General features: G+C 41.0%; 2 protein-coding genes across 6 annotated transcripts in view; one reads left to right on the forward strand and one right to left on the reverse strand.

Annotated features, from left to right (window-relative positions):
* Nucleotides 1-15150, reverse strand: part of LOC123364802 (protein adenylyltransferase SelO-like) — a 45961-nt gene extending 30811 nt beyond the window's left edge. Inside the window, exons 1-10 of the mRNA XM_045007213.1 lie at nucleotides 14897-15150; nucleotides 13240-13358; nucleotides 12902-13030; nucleotides 12435-12499; nucleotides 12264-12320; nucleotides 12067-12165; nucleotides 8294-8361; nucleotides 4485-4572; nucleotides 3083-3152; nucleotides 1200-1272 (exon numbers count right to left, since the gene is read on the reverse strand). Of these exons, the coding sequence (XP_044863148.1) occupies nucleotides 1200-1272; nucleotides 3083-3152; nucleotides 4485-4572; nucleotides 8294-8361; nucleotides 12067-12165; nucleotides 12264-12320; nucleotides 12435-12499; nucleotides 12902-13030; nucleotides 13240-13358; nucleotides 14897-15113 (985 nt within the window). The 5' untranslated portion in view covers nucleotides 15114-15150. The remainder of the gene's footprint in view (nucleotides 1-1199; nucleotides 1273-3082; nucleotides 3153-4484; nucleotides 4573-8293; nucleotides 8362-12066; nucleotides 12166-12263; nucleotides 12321-12434; nucleotides 12500-12901; nucleotides 13031-13239; nucleotides 13359-14896) is intronic.
* Nucleotides 15032-23311, forward strand: part of PDSS1 (decaprenyl diphosphate synthase subunit 1) — a 45256-nt gene continuing 36976 nt past the window's right edge. Inside the window, exons 1-4 of one of the 5 annotated variants that reach the window (XM_045007226.1) lie at nucleotides 15032-15078; nucleotides 19858-19922; nucleotides 20783-20906; nucleotides 21352-21482. In XM_045007226.1, coding sequence (XP_044863161.1) covers nucleotides 19858-19922; nucleotides 20783-20906; nucleotides 21352-21482 — 320 coding nt within the window. In that variant the 5' untranslated portion in view covers nucleotides 15032-15078. Of the gene's footprint in view, nucleotides 15079-15627; nucleotides 16157-16523; nucleotides 16759-19857; nucleotides 19923-20782; nucleotides 20907-21351; nucleotides 21483-23311 lie in introns of those variants that run through there. The other 4 variants (XM_045007223.1, XM_045007224.1, XM_045007225.1 and 1 more) reach the window with 4 other exon arrangements.

The raw sequence follows: 23311 nt of genomic DNA on the forward strand, positions 1-23311 counted from the left end.
ATAGCATATTGAGAGTAGAGTGGTTTTCCAAATAAACAAGTATTCCCATGATGCTGTACCAATAAATTCATGTATCAGTGAATTTAGGTACTGATATGGCCCCACCACTGCACTATCTAACTGTATATGATAGGATCTAATGAAGGCATCACAAATTCATGCCAATTATATGACATCAACATATGGTCTCTGAATATATTACAAAACACTATTACATGCACTAGTGCTACATCAGTGCAACTGTCCTTCAGAAACAACCACTGTATTGTATCATCTAAAGTGTTCACTTTAAAAAAATCCAGTAGACTGACAGAAATAAGCAATATTGATACAACTGTGTTCTTTGCCACTAACCAGCAACCCTTCTTAAAGAATTTTTTGAGAAGCCCATGTACTATGCCAGTCTTCCTAATCTGTCTGCACTTTGAAAATCAACACATCTCTTGAATCTGTCAGAGAAAACTTGCAGAAGTGCTAAATAACAACAAGGGTATTGTTGTAGGTAAAAATGCCAAAAAGTTTGAAATAAAGGACAAAAAGAAAAGAATTAAACATGACAAAGCAAAAGCCATTATTAAGTATGTGTAAGGACCTTCATTTCTGATTTTTACGGATCTCTACCAAAAAATCCCCAGGTTTTAAAAAAGCTAATTTTTTTTTGGTTTTTACTGATTTTCACCTGAAATTTGAACCCTTCAAGTACATGAAAATACTAATTATCTTAAGAAAATCCAATACATTATATTAGATAAATGTGTTAATGTTAATAATAAATTAATCTAAGTGTAAGTGTGGGGCTGTCTGTTAAAGTAAGGCAATGTCCTGGAAGATACACACACGGATGCATGCACACATTTGCATATACCTACGTACTGTTAATATACAATTCATGAAATAAATCACAGCATTAAACTATTTTAACTTTCAATACTCTTACTTTTCTCTACTTGTTGCTATTTTCTGTCCTCCTGTCCCCTCAACATTAACCCTGATAATTACCAAAAAAACTTTGAAGTTAAGTTTTTTGCACCGTTTTTAGCTTGTTTTTTTAATTAACACTGATACATTCTAGGGAATTTGAACAAAACAAATACCAAAACCAAAAAGATTTGAGTTTATTAAGGGTAAAAGGACTTTTAACAGACCGTAATATTTTACAATTACCACACCAATAATTTAATTGAGCTATCATTGCTTACCATGAGCAAAGCCCACTGACATCCACAATGCAATCAGATTTGCAATCTCCAATACCACTCTAGAGAAAAAGTCCTGAAATCAAATATATTTTTTACTTCAAACCCTTTCATTAATAAATACGGATAAACAGTATGTTATCAAATATATAATTTCTTTAAAAATAATAGTTGGCACATTATACTGTTTTCTTTTTAATATTTGGGCACATATTTTTTATGCCTGTCAGAACTTTTACATGGCACTGTCAATGAGTTGGCTGCATGATGATCTTATCCAAGAACACCTAGAGCTGTGTGACAATGCACAAATTCAGCTGCAATAGCAATAATGCTAAAATCAAAGTGTTATAGTAATGATATTGCATTTATTTAGGGTACAGCATGATCCTACACTCCATCACTAGTCTATGGTTAGTATATGAAGGGCATAAGGGGAACAAACATGAATGGGATATTACCATAATAAATACCAGAGAGGTAGCCGTGTTAGTCTGTATCCACAAAAACACCAAGGAGTCCGGTGGCACCTTAAAGACTAACCGATTTATTTGAGCATAAGCCTTCGTGGGTAAAAAGCCCACTTTTTCAGATGCATGGAGTGAAAATTACAGATACAGGCCTAAATATATATTGGCACATGAAGAGAAGGGAGTTATCTTACAAGTGGTACATGTACATGGCAGAGGGGCATTGCTGGCACATGATGGCATATATCACATTAGTAGATGTGCAGGCAAATGAGCCCCTGATGGTGTGGCTGGTGTGGTTGGGTCCTATGATGGTGCCACTAGAGTAGATATGGGGACAGAGAAGGCAATGGGGTTTGTTACAGGGGTTGGTTCCTGTGGTGTGTAGTTGCTGGCATTTGCTTCAGGTTGGGGGGCTGTCTGTAAGCGAGGATTGGCCTGCCTCCCATGGCCCCACAGTATGCCAACATTTTATGGCTGACTTAGGACATTTCCCCAGCTCTCATCCCCTAGCGCCCCTCCTCTACTTATGCTACATTGATGACATCATCACATGGACCCATGGGAAGGAGGTCATTGAAGGATTCCACCTGGATTTCAACAATTTCCTGCACATCTGCTAATGTGATATATGCCATCACGTGCCAGCAATGCCCCTCTGCCATGTACATTGGCCAAACCGGACAGTCTCCACGGAAAAGGATAAATGGACACAAATCAGACATAAGGAATGGTAACATACAAAAGCCAGTAGGAGAACCCTTCAATCTCCCTGGTTATTCAATAACAGATTTTAAAGTAGCCATTCTTCAACAAAAAAACGTCAAAAACAGACTTCAAAGAGACTGTATAGTTACAATTCATTTGCAAACTTAACACCATCAATTTGGGCTTGAATAGGGACTGGGACTGGCTGGCTCACTACAAACGCAATTTTCCCTCTCTTGGTATTGACACCGCCTCATCAATTACTGGGAGTGGACCACATCCACCCTGACTGAATTGGCCTTCAACATTGGTTCTCCACTTGTAAAATAACTCCCTTCTCTTCATGTGCCAATATATATTTATGCCTGTAGCCGTAATTTTCACTCCATGCATCTGACGAAGTGGGTTTTTTACCCACGAAAGCTTATGCCCAAATAAATCTGTTAGTGTTTAAGGTGCTACTGGAATCCTGGTTGTTTTCACAATAAATATGTTTGTGTAAAGTAACAGGCAGGAAAAGACAATCTTCATACTTGAAGGGAGAACTGTGAAAATATTGAAGAATAATACTTGCAAACATCTCTTTGAATAAAAACTGCAAGCCCACTGCAGTGATATTTGCAACATTTTAAATTTATTTTTATATTGTTAATACAAATGATGTTTCGTTGACAATATGCATGCAACGTAAAAGTCTCTTATACTCACCAAATATCTATTTGAATCATCCATGTTTACTGATGGAAAATGTTCTTGTATGACAAAATCTAGCAGTGTCCTGAAAAAGTGAATCAAGAGTTCTTTAAGCAAAACCAGTATTTTTAGGACTGATGTGCCAAAGAGATGACTAATCATTCTTATTCTCCACATTAAAGGGCTGATCAAAGCCCAGTGAAGTCATTAAAGAAACACCCATTAAATGCAATGGATAAGACCCTAATGGAATCCGTTAGCAATAAAACTTAATATTTCACACATAGAACATGATCAGAAGCAGCCACATTATGTTAAAACAACTCCAAGTATTAAATTCTCTGACTAGAGCACAATATTTGTTTATATGCCCGTATAACATTTTCTGACAAACTGGTTTGGTTATAAGAAAAAATCACTACCAGGCAAAGTTCTGAGCCAAGTTTCTACCACATAGAACATTTTTATGGCTGAATTATAAACCCTTAGAAAAAACAGCTATTTACCACCGTATAATATGGTTCTTCAAGAACTGCCTATATGGTCCTGACAGCAAGTGACATGCAGGTCCTAGGTGCCTTAGCTTGGAACTTTCTCAGAAACTGTTGACTGGGACTGCACACATATAAATTAAAATCCTATATAGCACAGCCTCAACCATAATTCAGTTCATTCCACAAATCAAAAATCTGCTGTAAGATTTCAAAATAAAGGGGACTGAGGGCAGGCAGCATGGATCCAGGCAGGCAATCATCTTAACAACTACTTACTATGGTAAGTAACTGCTATTTCTTCTTTGAGCACTACCTGCATGAGTCCCTACTGTAGGTGATTAGCAATCAGTCTATAGATTCAAAGGAGGAAGATCCGAGGAATTTTACTTGATTCAAGCTCTCTTAAACTGAGCAACAAAACTGGTTAAGGCCAAATATTTTAATGATGAGAAAACTATAGTATTGTTAAAAAGCCTACAATAGTTCTGCAATAGTTTGTTACCCACATACATTATTCCCTTTTAATCCTACATGCTGCTGGAAAATACATATTGCAGAATGTACTTCTGTTGTTGTTATATTTCATATTTATATTACAGTAGCACACACAGGCCCCCTATGAAAACTTTTACAAACTGAAGCCTTGATCCTACAAAAATGTATACAATTGCTTAGTTAATGGGACTACTCGTATATAAATTTAAGCCTGTGAGAATGTTTTTGCAAGGTCAAGGCCAAACAGCTAAATGCAGCCCTTACCATGAATATCTGGCATTTGAATCTTTATTAAATAGTATTTCTTTCCTTATAAGTAAATAGCAAAATCAGGTAAATCAATCCAATAAGTTATCATCCTAAATTACTACTGTACATACATGTTTGAATAGGTTTTATTGATATTACTATGAAGATTTCATTCTAACCTTTGCAAGTCCAGTTCCCCAGAATGAGCTAAAATTTCCAAGGAACCTATACGAAACCACGATTTGGCAACACGCAGGACTATTGCACCTTAAACATAAACATATATGTTAAATTTAAATAGAGTATCAGCAAGATAAGACAACCAATGCAGCAACAAGAATATATATTATATATATGTATATATGTACACACACAAATGTGCATGTATATATATACACACATATACACAAACATACACATGCATTTTTATAAACAGATAAAACAACTAAAAATCAAATATGAGGGTGTGTGCATTAAATTCCGCACAAATATTTTAACACTGTTTAATTTGCTTGAAAATGACTGACACATATAAACCCATTTAAAAAGGAACAGGAACTTACATGATATAGAAAACTGTGCATTTAATTCCAAGAAGAAAAAGGGGGAAATGCGTAAGAAACAAACAATGAAGAGGAAAATGGAAGAGACAAAAGAAATGAAACAGAGGGAGTGAAGGGCCTAAATTTCAAAAGTGATTAGTGGTTTTGGGTCCCTATTTACTTTTGAAAATTTAAGCCTAGAAGCACACAAATTAAAAGGTTCTAGAAAAAGCATCCAGTCAGAAATAGCATCACTGGTCACTCAATGCTAATTCAAACAGAGGAATGTAGCAGGATTGTTATGGAGGGCCCTAATCAACTAACTTAAAGCAGAGAAATAAGACAAACATACTAAAAGAATAAAATGGGGAAAGAGAAAAGTCATCTTTGGGCATTGCTGTGTTCCAGATTTTTCCATTAATATATTGCAAGTTGCATATCCCTTAGAATCATAGAATATCAGGGTTCGAAGGGACCTCAGGAGGTCATCTAGTCCAACCCCCTGCTCAAAGCAGGACCAATCTCCAACTAAATCATTCGAGCCAGGGCTTTGTCAAGCCTGACCTTAAAAACCTCTAAGAAAGGAGATTCCACCACCTCCCTAGGTAACCCATTCCAGTGCTTCACCACCCTCCTAGTGAAAAAGTTTTTCCTAATATCCAACCTAAACCTCCTACACTGCAACTTGAGACCATTACTCCTTGTTCTGTCATCTGCTACCACTGAGAACAGTCTAGATCCATCCTCATTGGAACCCCCTTTCAGGTAGCTGAAAGCAGCTATCAAATCCCCCCTCATTCTTCTCTTCTGCAGACTAAATAATCCCAGTTCCCTCAGCCTCTCCTCATAAATCATGTGCTCCAGCCCCCTAATCATTTTTGTTGCCCTCTGCTGGACTCTTTCCAATTTTTCCACATCCTTCTTTTAGTGTGGGGCCCAAAACAGTACTCCAGATGAGGCCTCACCAATGCCGAATAGAGGGAAATGATCCCATCCCTGGATCTGCTGGCAATGCTCCTACTTATACAGCCCAAAATGCCGTTATCCTTCTTGGCAACAAGGGCACACGGTTGAATCATATCCAGCTTCTCATCCACTGTAACCCTTGGTCCTTTTCTGCATAACTCCTGCCTAGCCACTTGGTCCCCAGTCTGCAGCAGTGCATGGGATTCTTCCTTCCTAAGCGCAGGATTCTACACTTGTCCTTCTTGAACCTCATCAGATTTCTTTTGGCCCAATCCTCTATTTGTCTAGGTCCCTCTGTATGCTATCCCTACTGTTGAAGCAGGGAAAGAAAGAGAGGGTTTATATGCAGCCATTTAAGTCTTAGCCTAATATCGCGAGACCTGTAGAAGCAGGGTTCACATCAGAAGCAAGTGGAAAACAACAGAATAGTCAGTGTGACCTAGCCTTGAGATAACGATGTTTGAGAAGAGAAAGTGAGAAAATACTGGAATAGATAGCAAATAGCCTAAATAAAATGCAGATGTTTTTAATTAATGCACGTCAAAAAGAGGTATAAATGCTTGTGTGATTTTGCTTGTACTTTGGAGAAAGTGAGGCAGAGATGCTCTCTGTCAGCTGTGTTCTTCCCTTGCAATTGCATGTCCTGAATAAGGCTGTCTCTGATTTTGTTGCTTCCAACCTGAGAGTGGAATTCATTTCTTCCACACTACCCTCCAGCGTATCTACCACTCCTCCCAGTTTAGTGTCATCTGCGAACTTGCTGAGGGTGCAGTCCACACCATCCTCCAGATCATTAATGAAGATATTGAACAAAACCGGCCCCAGGACTGACCCTTGGGGAACTCCGCTTGATACCGGCTGCTGACTAGACATTGAGCCATTGATCATTACCCATTGAGCCCGATGATCTAGCCAGCTTTCTATACACCTTATACTCCATTCATCCAGCCCATACTTTAACTTGTTGGCAAGAATACTTGGGAGACTGTATCAAAAGCTTTCTTAAAGTCAAGGAATAACATATCCACTGCTTTCCTCTCATCCACAGAGCCAGTTAGCTCATCATAGAAGGCAATTAGGTTAGTCAGGCATTACTTGTTCTTGGTGAATCCATGCTGACTGTTCTTGATCACTTTCTTCTCCTCAAAGTGCTTCAAAATTGATTCCTTGAGGACCAGCTCCATGATTTTTTCAGGGACTGAGGTGAGGCTAACTGGCCTGTAGTTCCCCAGATCCTCCTCCTTCCCTTTTTTAAAGATGGGCACTATATTTGCCTTTCTCCAATCATCTGGGACCTCCCCCGATCGCCAGGAGTTTTCAAAGATAATGGCTCTGCAATCACATCAGCCAATTCTCTCAGCACCCTTGGATGCATTAGAACTAGCATGTCCAGCTTTTCTAAATAGTCCTTAACCTGTTCTTTCTCCACCAAGGGCTGCTCACCTCCTCCCCATATTGTGTTGCCCAGGACAGCAGCCTTGGAGCTGACCTTGTCTGTGAAGACTGAGGCAAAAAAAGCATTGAGTCCATTAGCTTTTTCCACATCCTCTGTCACTAGGTTGCCTCCCTCATTCAGTAAGGGGCCCACACTTTCCCTGACCACCTTCTTGTCACTAACATACCTGTAGAAACCCTTCTTGTTACTCTTAACATTCCTTGCTAGCTGCAACTCCAATGTGTTTTGGCCTTCCTGATTTCACTCCTGCGTGCCTGAGCAATATTTTTATACTCCTCTCTGGTCATTTGTCCAATCTTCCACTTCTTGTAAGCTTCTTTTTTGTGTTTAAGATCAGCAAGGATTTCACTGTTAAGCCAAGCTGGTTGCCTGCCATATTTACTATTCTTTCTACACATCAGGATGGTTTGTTCCTGCAACCTCAATAAGGATTCTTTAAAATACATCCAGCTTTTCTGGACTCCTTTTCCCCTCTTCTAAACCATTTCCACCGGAAGATACTGAGACAACCCTCTTGTTTCTCCTTCCATTCCTGCCCTGCTCCCACCCCTTTTCCTCCAACATATCCACTTTTATTTGGCATAAAATCATGAGCAATTTCAACTTCTCCCTTTAACATCTTTTCTGCCCTCTCCCTACCTTAGTTAGAGAGCTAGTATTTTGTAGCAATAATTAAGACTAAGGTTACCACATTTCAGGTTCCCAAAAAGAGGACACTGCTGGAGGGGAGCTCTATGAAAATTCCCCCTTTACCTCTTTTGTTGTGGCTGTTGTGGTCAAATTTTGAAAGAGAAGACACACACGCAGGTCAGGTATGCCACATCAACAGCAGCCTTGACCACAGGAATTTTAAATTAAGAAATATTTTGGGGCTGATTTCCTCAGGAGGAAGTATAGTATCTAAATAAGGATTCTCTGGAAATGAGATGATTTGGTGCATATTTTCATTCTAAAAATATAGTGCACTTTCCAAGTACACAATGCAAAAAAAATCACTGGAGAATATTTTAAATGCACCGATTACCTCTTTCTTTTTTAACACTTCCATTGTAAAACTGGTCTCTCCACACATCATCATCACTTACAACTAAGCTGTAAGAGAAGATAAAAAGCCATGAAAGTTATCTCAGCAAAAATATTTTGGAAGTCACATTTTACAATCGTATTTCATTTTAAAGAAGAAAGAAAAGATGAATAATTGGTGTGCTGGTATGATTAAGTCTTTAGAAATGATGTAGGCAGGTGACAAGGTGAGGCTACAGCTTATTAGCAAAATGTGTTTGTTTCACCTTTACCTTATCCTCCAACCCACAACCCATCCTTTGTCTGTTTCTTTCATCTGTGCCATCTTGTCATAATCTTAAATTGTGAGCTCTGGGGCAAGGACTGTCATTTTTTAAAATTTATGCTGTACAGCACCTAGCATGGTTGGGATTCTGATTATTGACTGATACTGTTGTAAAAAAAATAACAATAGTCTCAGACTCCCAGATGATTGAAAGAAAATTAAAAACCAAAAACTAACATCGCAATGTAGGTTTCTATCTTCACTTGAACCAGTGCTACCATACTAGTGGTCTCACCCCCAACTTTCCCCTACATTAAAAAAAAAGATCCAAAAAACTGAAATCTCCCCACTTTGGCTACTGAAAAACCTTATCCCCTTCAGATAAAAATCCATACTCCCTCATTTGCCTTACAAGACTCAACCCTCCTCCTAGCCATATAAATGGATTTTGCCATGTGCCCTACAGGCAAAACAAGATGGATTATTTCTGGCAAGGGTTTTAGGGAGTCAATTTCAAAGTCAAAGGACCCTCATGGTGAACTCCCTGTCAGGAGTTCCTTGCTGACCTTTTATGTACGGTAACTCAGTGGATTTTACGCAGACACTGTCTACATTAGCCTTTTTTCAGAAAAAAATTCCATTCTTGCTAAAACTAGTACAGCTCCACTCATAGGTGCTCACTCTGTGGGTGCTCCAGCCCTGGAGCACCCATGGAAAAAAAGTAGCGGGTTTTTAGCACCCACCAGCAGCCAGTTCTCTCCTACAACCCCCCCCCATGCCTCCCACTTGCCACGATCAGCTGTTTCGCGGCATGCAGGAGGCTCTGGGAGGGAGGGGACGTGGAATGCTCAGGGGAGGGGGCGGAACTGGGCAGGAAGAGGTGGGGTGGGGGTGGAAAGAGGTGGGGCTGGGATGAGGACTTGGGGGATGGGGTGGGGGCGGGGCCTGGGGCAGAGTGGGGGCAGGAAGAGACAGGATGGAGATGGGGGTTTGGGGGAAACAACTGGGTGGGGCCTGGGACGAAGCGGGGGGTTGAGCACCCCCCGGGCCCGAAGGAAGCTGGCTCCTAAGGCTCCACTAGTGGTAGCAACAGTGAGAGCAGTAGCAAAGATGGCAGCTGCCAGGGTTTTAACCACTGTGTTGGGTAGATCTGCCCACCCCCTTCCCAGAACAGGGGGGGCCACCATGGGGCCATGGCTTCACCACTTTTTCCTGCCTTCGGTGAGTGGTGGGGGGAAGGGAGGAGACGAGTGAGCAGCAGACAGAGGAGGCCTTGGGGGAAGAGGCAGAGTGAGTGTGAGAAGAGATGGAACGAGGGACGGGCCTTGGAGAAAGAGGGAGAGTGGGGACGCACGGAGCGCGGCACCACCCCTTTCTATGGAGCTTCACTTTTGGCACTTCCAAGATAGCAGTGGGCAGGCACGCCTACAGAGGGGTGACTCGTGCCACATCTATGTGATTTCCCCCCTGCCTAGCCAGCCTTTTTTGGGGAAGCTTAGCCTCCCCTGGCTTCTTATAAACGCTGCCTTACATTCTGAATATTGAGGCTGTATATAGGTAAGGTGAATTTCACCCTGAATCCTTATTAAAAATAAAGATCACCCTTCAGGTGGGTTCACCCCACTAACTTCATGTGTTGTTTTCCCAATTAGAAGCCCCAGAATATGACTGCAGATGATATTTGAATATGATATTTTCTTCATCCGGCACTGCTGCAGATGTAGTCTGCAACTTTCAGTTGGGAAATAGCACGTGAAGTTAACGGCATGAACCCACCTGTAGGATGCTCTTCTTGGCTGAGTTATATGGCCCTTTCCCACATTTCTGTCAAGACTCAGCAAGAACTTTGTAAATGAATTAAAATTGTTGAGACAACAGTTCCCTATTGGGAAGAATATGGATATCAGCGAGGTTTCTTCAAGTGAAAACTTTGTAAAACAAGTCTGGTGGAACGAGTCTACAGAACAGCCTTATACAATCATTTCAGTGACACTTTACCAACTTGCCAAGTATAGTGGGCTAAGGAATATTTTCTACACAGCAGAATTAATACACAGTTAAGGAATAACATTTGATAGTATCTCTGAAGTGAACAATCTGTCAAGACAACAGTAAAGGAAGGACATAACCTTGCCATAGGCTCTCACACTGATGTCCACAAAGATTTGTGGTTTTGCATCAATTACTGACATTTTGGGACCTTTTGCTGAAATGAGTGAACAGACCTTCCAACATGTTGTTTACAAACATTGCACTCCAGCAGAGCAAATGTGTTAAAACTAATGCTAGAGAGATTCGCAGGCACTCTGCAATGGTAGAAACCCCAAGAGTTTGCATTGTGACAGCTGAATACAATGCATTTGCTGCAGAATGTTTACTTTCTGAGGACTCTGAAACACGAGCTCCCAGACATGACCAACTCACATGGAACACAAAATAAATGTCACAATTTTAACCAGAGACATCTTGTTTACTTTGTGTATATGATAATATTTGCAGATTGTCATTTTCACCTTTTTTTATGAGTAGTGATTTAGGCTCTGATCCTGCAAGGACTTACACAGGTGCTTATTTTATGCATGAGTAGTCCCACTGACTACTCATATACATACAGTGGGGGCATATTACTTATAGGATCAGGATCTGAGTCAGTTAGTTCACCCTGCTCCTTGTGCAGGTCTTTCATACAGCAACAGGCAAGAGTACAAAAAAAAAATTATATAGAAATTGTGATAGTAATACCAGACAATGGAAGGGGAAGTTAGTGGCAGGTGTCATTTCTCAAATTAATTTTAACTCATTTTTGAGAACTGAGTAGATATCAAGTTGATGGTGTCCCTTTAAAACACAACCCTCTCTCACCCTCCCTTGTATCCATGCACAGCTGTTCATCCCATAACAGAGAAAAGTTATAGCAAATAGTAGCATCAACAAAAATGTATTTGCAAATTACTTCAAAGGCAGAAGCGAATTAATTTGTAATGAAAATTCTCAAACCTAGCATTCATTAAGCAGTTTTACCAATCTCAAAAAATGGAGGGGTATATTTTGGCACTAGTTGTAACTCTGCATTTAGAAAAAATCTCTCTCTAAGGCCACGTCTATACTTACCCGCCGGGTCGACGCGGCGAGTTCGACTTCTCGGAGTTCGAACTATCGCGTCTGATCTAGACGCGATAGTTCGAACTCCGGAAGCGCCGCGGTCGACTCCGGTACTCCACCGCGGCAGGAGGAGTTGCCGGAGTCGACCTTGGAGCCGCGGAGTTCGCTTCTGCGGCGTCTGGACGGTAAGTCATTCGAACTAGGGTAGTTCGAATTCAGCTACGTTATTCACGTAGTTGAATTCGCGTACCCTAGTTCGAACCAGGGGCTGTGTGTAGACCAGGGCTAAGAGATTAGCTACTCCACTTCACTGATGCATAGCTCAAGCCAAAAAAGCCCAATCCCAAAACTCAACTTCATAGTTTCCATAAACTTGAATGTTGCAAAAGAGAAAAGATGGGTAATACCTAGCTGCCCTGCTTGTAGGAATTCCAAGGTAGTGCATGGCCTCACTGCACAAAAATTCTCGCACAGAGGAGCGAAGCACAGCTCTTCCATCACCATTTCTACAGAGAACAAATGGATTGGGAATATTTTGTCTTCTGTTTTAAAATATGTAGAGAAAACATCAAACTTCTGTCTGTGTGAATTAACTGTACTGTACCTTGAATATGGAGTTTTTCCTGAACCTTTCAACTGTAATTCCCATCTCTCACCATACCTACAAAAACAATAGTAGTATTTATGATGATACATACTGGGATATCCACATGTCAACCAAATATTTGGGAACATAAAGAGCTATATGATTATTTTAAAATCAAGCATGCTGTACCTGTTTGTGTACACTCCAATCAAGTGGGCTCTTCCATCACCCAGCTGACCTGCCCAACTACCAAACTAACAAGAACAGAAATTTAAAAAACGAAGTCATTTTCTTCTTGCTATCATTTACATGTTGGGACATCATTAACAAATATCTTAACATGACCTATATGATACAAATAATGCTCAGGTAATCAGTAAGGGATTGATTCCACAAACATGTTTCAACATAATCCTGCACATGCTTACTGTTGAAGATTTCCTGAAGTCAATGGGTTTACTCACAGGAGGAAACTAACCAAGATTTACAATTCCCTCCCTTTTCTGCCTGTTGCCCCTTATACAAGACAGAATGTAAAATTACAATCTAGCCCTCAATGAGCTCTGAGTTTTTTTACAGATTCTCAAGACATAATCCAAATGGTAAAGGTCAGCACATAAATGCATATTATCATGTGGAAGAACAGGTATTGTTACCTGATGGCCTCCATACCTATGGGCCAGAGGAATAGACCCTAAAACCACTTTCCCACCACTGACAAGCTGGAGAAAATCATCTGTTTCTTTGACAGATACATCAAGGTCCAAAATACCTTCCAGAACATCCTGAAAAGCAGAAATTATGTAAACATTACCGAAGTTCCGATGGCAGTGAGATTTTGTTCATGCTATTCTTTGAGTTAATAAGAGACACCACTAAAATGAAGGTGCCTGATATACATAATACATTTTGTGTTCACATTTTTCTATTAATTTTAAAGATACATATTAATAAAACAGGAACACTATATTCTAAGAAATAAATAAAATCTAACCTGTGAAACTGCTACAAGAACAACTCTGGATATAAAAGGAGTAGGGTAGGCTACTGAAAAAATGCAGTCTCGTACTTTACGAATTGAGTTTTCTGGAATAGCATCAACAGGCAGCGTAGCTGTAAAAAATCCAATGAACCTTTTAAAAAATGTTACAAATTAACCACATTATTATAGATATATTATTTCTCCTAAAGTCAAAATAAAAATAGAAAACACAGGGCCAAATAAATAGCAGAACTGAAATGTATCCATATTTTAGACAGTAAGTGCTGGGTCCTCATCTGTCTACAGTGTAAACCAGACAAGTAGTTTATACTACTTATGCCCTCCAAAACAAATCTGGGGTCAACTGGTGGTCAATTTGTCCCCCCTCCCCCCATGCAATTTAGAACAGCCTCAGGGCTGCTACAACTTGCACACAGTCGTAATGGCCACTAAAGGTATGTCTACACATCAAAGAAAAACCCGTTTCTGGCCCTTGCCAGCTGACTTGGGCTCTGGCTGCGCGGCACCTGCATTGCTGTGTACACTCCTGGAACTGGGCTGCAGCCCAACCTCTGGGACCCTCCCACCCTGCAGGGTCCTAGATCTTAGGCTCAAGCATGAGCCTGCAAATCTATACAGCAATAAAACAGCCCCATAGCCTGAGCCCCGCGAGCCTGAGTGGGCTGGTATGGGCCAGCCATGGGTTTTTCTTTGCTGTGTAGATATGGCCTAAAAGGCCATTCCAGCTGCCAGGAATTCCCCAAGTGTAACCACACCCTCTTTCCCCCACAATCAAAGTCCCCTATGCAATGAAGCAACACAATTGAAGCCCCTTATAGAGTCCATAAGCATAGGTGGCATACAGCCAGAAAAATACTGATCTGGAGATTCCCCTGTGCAAGAGTGATCCCCAGATAGCCAGTTAGCCAACTGTAAGACTGCTTTGTGTAGTGCAAAGCAGTCATAGCAGGGCCCATAGTCTATGGCTCTTGCTGCAGAATAGCTGTCCACTCCTGGCTAGAGACAGAAGTGCAGGAATAGCATGTTTTATGACAACAAACTAGTGTTAAAAGTAATCTAACATTTTCCATGATTTTTTGCTACAGTAATTTAACAATCCTTTGCTAAATGTACCCATGTTAAATTTCCTAATAGACATTTTCACAAACAATATACAGTGATTGTTAATATAAATATTTATAACTCTTGACATTTGTTTCTAGAAGTGTTATTCAAATACCACCACTGAAAAATCTGTTTTGGGTGGCTGTCAAAAAGTGCACTTTTGTTGGTTTTTTTACAATCACATGCAATTTTAGTATCTGAGTAGGTTACCCTGCAGTTCAATGTTAAAATATATTATTGCATGCAATCCTGTAGACACGCCCAATTTTGCATTAATACACAACTGGGACAGCCCTGGCCCTTCACTGGATAAGTGGTATTGTTTAACACAGCTACAAATCTCTAATACAAAGATAAAAGGAGTAAATAGCTTGCTGTGGACAATATTGGTTGTAATTTTTAAAGTAGTACATGAGCTTGACGCTGTCTCTCCCTAACCACCAAATCCAGTTCTTTCCAAATAAAGCTGCAGGCAAATTTAATAAGCATTTTAACAAAGAGCACAGTCCATCAAACAAAAATATTTGTGCAATATATAATGTACCTATGAGGCTTTCTGAAGAAAGGCTCCACACACTAAAATTATTTGTTTTTCTTTTTCTTTCACAATAACCTTGGTCAAGGTTTGATTTATTGCTGAAAGGATGCACATGGCTGAAACTCCCTGCTGCACCAATGGAATCCAGGAGGCAGCATCCAGCCTGACAGATCAGCACCACCACCCAGGTGAGCAACCAGGGGACTCCATGGCGCCTGAACATACTGACACTGGAACTTTGCTTTAAAGATTGTCATTCAGCACAGACCCAGGAGTCAAAACAGTAGCAATGTGACCGAGGCTCTTCTTCTGCAGGAAAGAGCCTTCAGCCAGGAAAACAGCTCATTAAAGTCACACTAGATGATCACAATGGTCCCTTCTAATATATTAATTAATTTATAAATTAGAGATATTTTCTTCCCTCCCTCTTCATCGCTCTAGCCCCATCTATTCTACAGTGGCAAGTTGCCTATTGTTCCGAAAGGGTTTTCGCGAACTGCTCAAAACTGGATTTCAGGTGACGTGGTTGTGCCGAAAACGGCCTGGCCGGGAGAAGTTTCTCCAAAAACATTTACAAAACCTGACGGCCTGACCACCCCACCGGGCTCAGCTGCATGACCCAGCACAGCCTTCAGGCTCCGTCCAGAAACCAGACATCGCGCCCGCGCGGCGTGTGTGACTGGCTCCCAGGCCAGGGTGCGAGACGGCTCCCAGACGGGAAGGCGGCAGGCACAAGCCCTGCCCCAGGAGCAGCCTGGCCAAAACGGGGCTACGCTTTGGCTGCGCTGCTACGTCCTGTCACGCCAAGGAAGGATCTGTCTGCCCCCGCCCCGCCCCGGGCGCTCTGCCCGGCCGGACCCCCGTGTGGCTACCCCGGGCTGGGCGGTGGCTTTTTCCGGGGACCCCCGTGGCTGCAGGGGCCGAGGGCGCAGGGGTGGGCGGCTCCCCGTAGGGCTGTAGATGGGGCCTGGCTGCCCCTCACCCTCCCCACGTATCCCCGCCACGGCGCCACCCCTCCCCCGGCTGCGCCCTGCCCGGACCTGCCCGCGGGGGAAAGGGCGGCGGCGGAGCAGCGTTTCCGGGTCGCGGCGGGGCCGGGAGGCGGAGTGGGCGGCAGCGTCGCTGGGAGACGCCATGGCCTTGTGGTGGCGGCGCTGCTGCTTCTCCCGGGCGCCCGCGTTCGGCTGCCTCCGGAGCCTGCTGGAGGCCGCCGGGCCGCGACTCGGGTCCGGGTCCCGGGCGGGCTGGGCCGTGGGGGCAGCCGAGGTGAGCGAGCCGGGGCTGCGGGCAACTAGAGGTCACAGGGAATGAATGGGAACCGCGGGGTGGGGCGTGTGGTGGGAGGGGCGCCGGGCTACGGGGCGTGTGGGTCATGGGGGTGCGAGGGGCACTGGGTTGAGGGGCCCATGGGGTGCGAGGGGTACTGGGCAGGTAGCCTGGGGGCAGGAAGTGCAAGGGAAGGAGGGAGGAGCATGTGGAATGCAGGGGACATGGATGGTTTGTCTATGGGGTTCAGAAGGAGAAGAGACTATTTAAATGTTTTATAGGTACAGAGGGCAGGGATGTTCAGAGTGGGGGTTGGTATGTGAGGGCTGGGTACCAGGGTGGTGGGTATGTTTGTAGTCGGTGAAAGACACATGTGAACGTGTGCAGAAATACGCTGTTTGTGAACCACAGTTATAGAACATGGTAATCTCAAGCCCTCACCTTTTCTGGGAGAACGCTGCCCAGTCAGTCATCTGACAGCTTCTGTTGTACCCACAAGGAACTGCAGATAGCTTCCAGGCCTAAAAGCTCTCAAAATGGATGGGCTGTAACCTTCCACGTGAAAGTAGCTTCCTACTACTACTTTACTTCTGGCCCAAAATGTAGGTCTTTCTGTACTTACAGAATTATTTATAATTGATTGTATTGAGAGGTAATGAAAATTTAATAAATGTTGTTAACAAATTAACATTCCCCTGCATTATTGCACTGCATATATGCTTAATTGTAGTAATGCCTGAAAGTGAAATTGATTGAAAAAAGTGACTAATGTAGTTTCAGTGCTCAAGTGAGAGAAATTAGACGTTTTAAATTAGTTTTAATTTTAATGTAATATTAGTTTCTAAGAAACTTCTTTAAAAAACAACCTGATAGTATCCCTTTCATTTGCTTAAAAAAAAGTTGCAAGGGTAATTAGAGAATGTCATAAGACTTGGTTTGGTAATGACATTTTTTATGTTTGCCTTATGACTGTTTAGATTTTAAATACTGTGCAGTGACCCAAATACATGTTTGATTTGTTTTTTTTATTACTTTTGTGAATATATGAGGGTGTGATTAGATTTACACAGAACTGATGAAGTAAATGGTCTGTTTGCTGGTATCTGTAATTCAGCAGGGGTCTTGGTGAAGTGACCAGAATCTAAGGCCTTGTCTACACTGGCAGAGGCATGTAGGGTATGTGTAGCTACACACCCCAGGCAAAGCAGGAAAGCAGCAGGGAAAGGCTCTGGCAGCAGAGAGTTGCCAGAGCCTTTCCCTTATGGAAAGGCTGCGGTGGGTTAAGGCTCTGGAAGTGGGACACTACACTGCTAAAAATAGCAGTGTAAATGTGGGAAGTACTGCTTGGGTGTGTAGAGAATCACATAGGGTATATATATACTCTAGGTATGTCTGCATTCTTGTTGCTTTAGTGGTGCCTCACCCGTGCTAGCTGGGCATGCAGTCTCTTGTACTCTAAATGCTGCCATAAGTGTAGACATACCTCAAGACACTGTTGATCACTTTAAGTAAATTGAGATAGACCAGAATTCAATAAAGGTGGAAATGCAGAAGAAAACTGTATTTATAAAAAAAATAAAATAAAAAGTTGTTTTCTGGCATTCAGAACGAGTGGAATTTATTTCTTACATCTATAATTAATGTAAAACTAGTCTGATTGTTTTTAAACTACTTTAAAAACAATCAATCTTAATAGATTCGACACAAATGCAAAGGTCCCGGTCTTTCAAACATACATACTAAACTTTAAGCATGAGTAGTCCCACTGCAATCACAGCCTGAATTAAGATTCTCTCAGCTTTTCTTTCCGTGCAAAGGGATGGGGGATTTTCATTTCCCCTCATCCTTGATCCTCCTTACTATGCCCTGAAACAAGACTAGTCATGCTAAATTAAAGTCTTTATGGGTTCGGGACTTGTTTTATTGTGGGGGAAGACCCTAAAAGGTTTTCCTATAGTTGTGTTAGGAGAACTAGGCTAATTAACCAGTGTTTTCATTACCACCTATAATTTGAGTTTGTTTGGCAAGAAAATACAGTTTTCACATTTGTTGTAGTCAAAATGAGAGAGGGGTTGTTGTTTTTTTATTTGTTTGTTTGTTTGTTTGTTTAATTATGGTTGTGTTTTAGATCTGTCTCTCAAAGGTCAAGTTGTTGGCTTTACCTGCACTAAGAAATGCTGGCTGTATTGATTGATTTGGTATGTGTGACCTGAGGTTAAAAAATAAAATAAAAAATTTCCTCCAGTGCCTCAGTTTCTCATGTAAACCACCAAATAGTCACTGAATCTCGTGCTGCATTTTGAGGAAAACACTTAAGTAATTAGCTACATGCATTGTTCCTGAAGTGCAATTTGGGGGGCTAGGGAAGCAAACTTCTCATCAGACATTTTGTGGCACTTACAAGGAGATGGGACACCAGTTGTCCACTGAAAGAGACTGAAATCATGGATATGTCATAGTAGCAGCTCCAGCTGCTGCAACTTTATTTGCAAATGCCCTTATGGAGGGGCAGGATTCACAGCGAGTCCTGTGGCATTAGTATTTTGATCTTTAGTGGGAATTGTGCTGATTTGAATGTTCACTTCTTGTCTAGGCCTGACTTCTTTATCTTTTAACTTTTCCAGGAAGGATGGGTAGATGGTGAGGGTTTGGCGCCTGTGCAGTATTCTTTCTTAGGGCATGTCTACACTTACCTCCAAAGCGATCGATCCAGCGGGGGTCGATTTGTCATGTCTAGTGAAGACATGATAAATCGACAGCCGAGCGCTCTTCAGTCGACTCCGGTACTCCACTGGAGCCAGAGGCACAGGCGGAGTCGATGGGGGAGCGTCAGCTATCGACTTACAGCAGTGAAGATCTAAGAGTAGATCTAAGTACGTCAACTTCAGCTACGTTATTGACGTAGCTGAAGTTGCATAACTTAGATCGATTCCCCCTCCTCCCCCAGTGTAGACCAGGCCTTCCTGTGCACAAGGGACTACGGTAGGAGGCATGCTGATTTAAAACCTCTTTAGGGGAAAGCAGAGGATGCACACTTTTTTTTTTTTTTAATTAGTGTAGCAGTTCCTGGAAATACACCTCTACCTCGATATAACGCTGTCCTCGGGAGCCAAAAAATCTTACCACATTATAGGTGAAACCGCATTATATCAAACTTGCTTTGATCCACTGGAGTGTGCAACCCCCCCCCCCCCCCGAGCACTGTTTTACTGCATTATATCCGAATTCGTGTTATATTGGGTCGCATTATATCGGGGTAGAGTTGTACCAACATGGGTCATGCCAGCAGCTCTTGTCCTTTGGCAGCTCAACCCAAATCTACCGGCAAGATAATGAGCCATTGCAAGGAGACTTTGCCTCCCCTGAGTGCACAAACTGTGTCTTGCTAGTACAGCTTTCCGATATCAATTAGATAAAAGGTGCCTCCTTGGTTCTTCCTAGTGACTAGAAGGAATAAGTTCAGCATTCCTGTGTGCAGGAGTCAGCTTATCAAGTAAGTAGTTAACTGGCAATATATATGTACATACCACATCATGTAAGGAAACAATTGCAATACTGCCTTTGCACTGGGTTTTACAACTCTCTATCTACATGAGGAAATACTGGAACAAAATATTAATGAACAAGTATTAATGATCATATAGTTCCACTGAATTTAAAGATTTTGATTTCAAAGTAAAAGTAGTCTTTTCTTTCTGCAGATGCATTATTTTCTGGGGAGAAGTTCAGTTTTGTCATTTCCAAAAATTCGTAGTATATTTTTGCGGTAAGTTGAAGCTCCATATTGCTAGGTAACAACGAAAGTAGGTAAAGAAGTAATTATATTAGGTAGATTGCATATGTGAAGTTGTGGATTTTACACTGTAATGCTTTGGTTACTAAAACAGACTGTAAAATGAGATTATTCACCCTAGTGTGTACAAGACCAATTTAATATATAGGTCATATTACATTTTCTGTTGATGTGGCATGCAGGTAGACTGAAATGCTCCCATCACGAAAAACTTGCAGCAATGAAAAAAGCTCAGGTAATGTCCTGAGGTTGAAATAGAGGAAACCTAGTGTGTGGGTATAACCCTCAAATTCAGTGGATATCTGGGATCCTCAAGGAAATTAGGCTCATTCCCTATCGATCCTGGCATATCCGGAAAGAAGCTCTGACTCTTTTTATTGCTCAGCCTCTGTCCTATCTGGAGGACTGAATTTGATGTAGACATGGTTGGCCAGATTGACTAGCTGCATAGAGTGTAGAGTATATTCAACTCCAAAATAGAAACCACTTTCTTAAGAAAAAAAGGATGGTAAAGTCATTCTGTTGACAACAAATTGCAGGTGTTGACTACACCTTCAAATTGGCTGTCAAGGAAAGAAAAACAAAAATTGCATTGCTAAAAAAGTTCTCCCTAGTTTACTGAACACATTTTCTCAAATGCTGCATTTTACACATCACTCTAAAATCTGTATCACATGTAGCATATCCTGACATGTAGCCATGCTAAACGCCTCACTGTGCTGTCTGAAAGTATTTTTGGGGAGGCAAGAGCCTTCATGAATTTTTTGTTGTGTAAAGTCAGAAAAAAAGCCATTTTTAACAATCTTATTTCTTTTGGATCATACTGTTGCCAGGTTTCATCATACAACAACCTCACGACCATGCAGCTGTAGTAAAACAGTTACTGATGAAAAAATCAAGGATCCTTTTAAACTTGGTAGGAAAGACTTGAAGAATCTGTATGAGGATATTAAAAAGGTAGGAGGTTTTGGTGAATGCTTTAGGACAATGTAATGATTCTGACATTGAAAACAGTTAAATGCAACCATCGGGTTCCCTTTAAAGTTTGCCAAAACTCTAAGCAAAGTAACTGAAGGAAGATTTCTCTTGATAGTCTACGTGTATTGCTGTCACGTGATCTCCTCTAAATCTAAAATGAAGGGGAAGAGGAAATTGTTGCGTAACTGATGGAAGCAGAAAAATGACTTTGTTTCCACTATCTAGAGTACTTCACTGTTCTTAATCTTTTTTTTTCCCAAGTTGTTATGAGGAATAGTCTTAAGAATAGTCTTAAAACCAATTCCAACATAAATTGGAGGGAGAAAAACCAAACAACTAGCTAAGAGGATTTGAATGCATGTTCCTAACCTGTAATCCAGGTTGATTATGTATCTTTGAAAGTAATACATTGTTCTGTTTACAGGAATTACTTGTATCTACAGCAGAACTTAGAGAAATGTGTGAATATTACTTTGATGGAAAAGGAAAAGCCTTTCGACCAATGATTGTGGTGCTAATGGCAAGGGCGTGCAATATTCACCATAATAACTCCGGGTGAGTCCCTGGTCTTGAAATATATTGGTATGGACAAATAGAAACTCTAAGTAAGATTTTTCAGGTCTATCATTCTTTAAAATTTAACAAAATTTGTCTAGTGACTTCATCAAAACAATAAGGTGACCCATGAAACTTCAATTTTATTTTGTACCATTAAGTACATTTTACACTCTCAAAACAATGATCTGTATTGTGGAACTGAATAAATAGTTTTGGTGAACTTTTCCAATAGAATTGTGAAATGTACGGTTGTAGTTATGGAAGGGAAAGAGAGAATCCCCAGTTCTGATATTTGTGAAAACTTTGGTCATAATTCATATCTTGTAATATAAATAGTTTGTTACTACACATACCACCCAGTGAACCAGTTTACACTTCACCCAAACTCGATTTAATCATGGTTTTCTACATAAAAGTGCATTCCTGTTGGTTGTTATAACCTTAATACATATTCCTCACAACTCAGAGATAGATGTAGGTTTCATTTTTAGAAGGTACACACTATACATTTATAAACAATGATTTATTTTGAAAACTTTTCAGATTCGTTTTACAGCTATATCAGAAAATGAATGATTGGTTATTCATTTACCAAAAGTAATTGAAGCAGATATTTATGAAATCACTGGGAACTATCTCCACTTCAACAGTTTAATCATTAATATTTGGAGGGTTTTCTTGCCATGCTGTATTAGGAGGAGAACATCACCAGACAGACATTTAAATTGTTTTATTTAACTAAAACAACAATGTTAAGTATTCTGGTTTTTTTTCTTCAACAACAAACCTATAATATTTTAACAAAACAAGCATATGTCTCTCGCTTCTCACATTTATCTCTAGACTTCTTGTCCAGATCTATTCCACCCCCAACAGTCTTCTATTCATGGAACTTTTTGAAACTTTGTACTTTTAGAGAGAGGTAAGGGATTGACTCTGTGTACACGAATTTGCAAAGGGACAATAGGGTTGAGGTCTGTTATTTCTCACCTCTACATATTTATTTTAAAACATTTTTGCTGTTAACAAGCATGTTATCTCTGGAGACACAAATCCACAGTTGGAGAACTGCAAAACTAAGCATCTCTGATGGTATCTTCTAGACTGAGCACTGAGTCCCATTGGGTAGATAGAAAGATTAACCTAAATAAGCTATATAGAAGCCCCTGGAATCCCATAAGATTAGATCCCTAATCCATGAACTATTGGAAGTCATTTTACAAAACTTTTCTTAAACATCATGTGAATATATTGTCTCATACTATAGAATTAGAATTTCTAATCCCTATTCCATGATGAGATATATTTGAGCTATAATGTGTCTTAATTAAAACGATCTTTAGATACGTTTTTTCCTCAAAAAGCATTTTATTAAAAAAAAATCGATTTTTATGTATTTATTTATTTTTAATCCGCCCTGGTTGGTGACCACCTCGGTGCTTGGCATACTTTTCTCTGGCTGGTCTGGCACTTCTCTCAGTATATCAGCCTCCTTTTTTCCCTTGGAGGTATAGTTTCTAATTGCTCTTCCAGAAGTAACTGGAAATATGAAGGAACCATAAAGTGTCAACAGCATTCGCTAGAAAAAGGCACTTAATCCATGTTTATCCTGCTTGTTGCAATTTCTGTACGGCACATGGGCTTGCATGGACAAGACAGTGGGAAGGGAACTGCACACACCTTTCTCACTATAATCCAATCTCAGTGCAGGTGATTCAGCAATGCAACACTGACTCTGCGACCTCATAATCCAAGTACTATGCAATAGGTACATGCCGACAGAGACAGGGAGAGGATGCTGCTGGAAGTCCTTAGTCAGAATCCTG

Source organism: Mauremys mutica, chromosome 2 (assembly GCF_020497125.1).
Source record: "Mauremys mutica isolate MM-2020 ecotype Southern chromosome 2, ASM2049712v1, whole genome shotgun sequence".
In the NCBI taxonomy this organism is placed as follows: Eukaryota; Metazoa; Chordata; order Testudines; family Geoemydidae; genus Mauremys; species Mauremys mutica.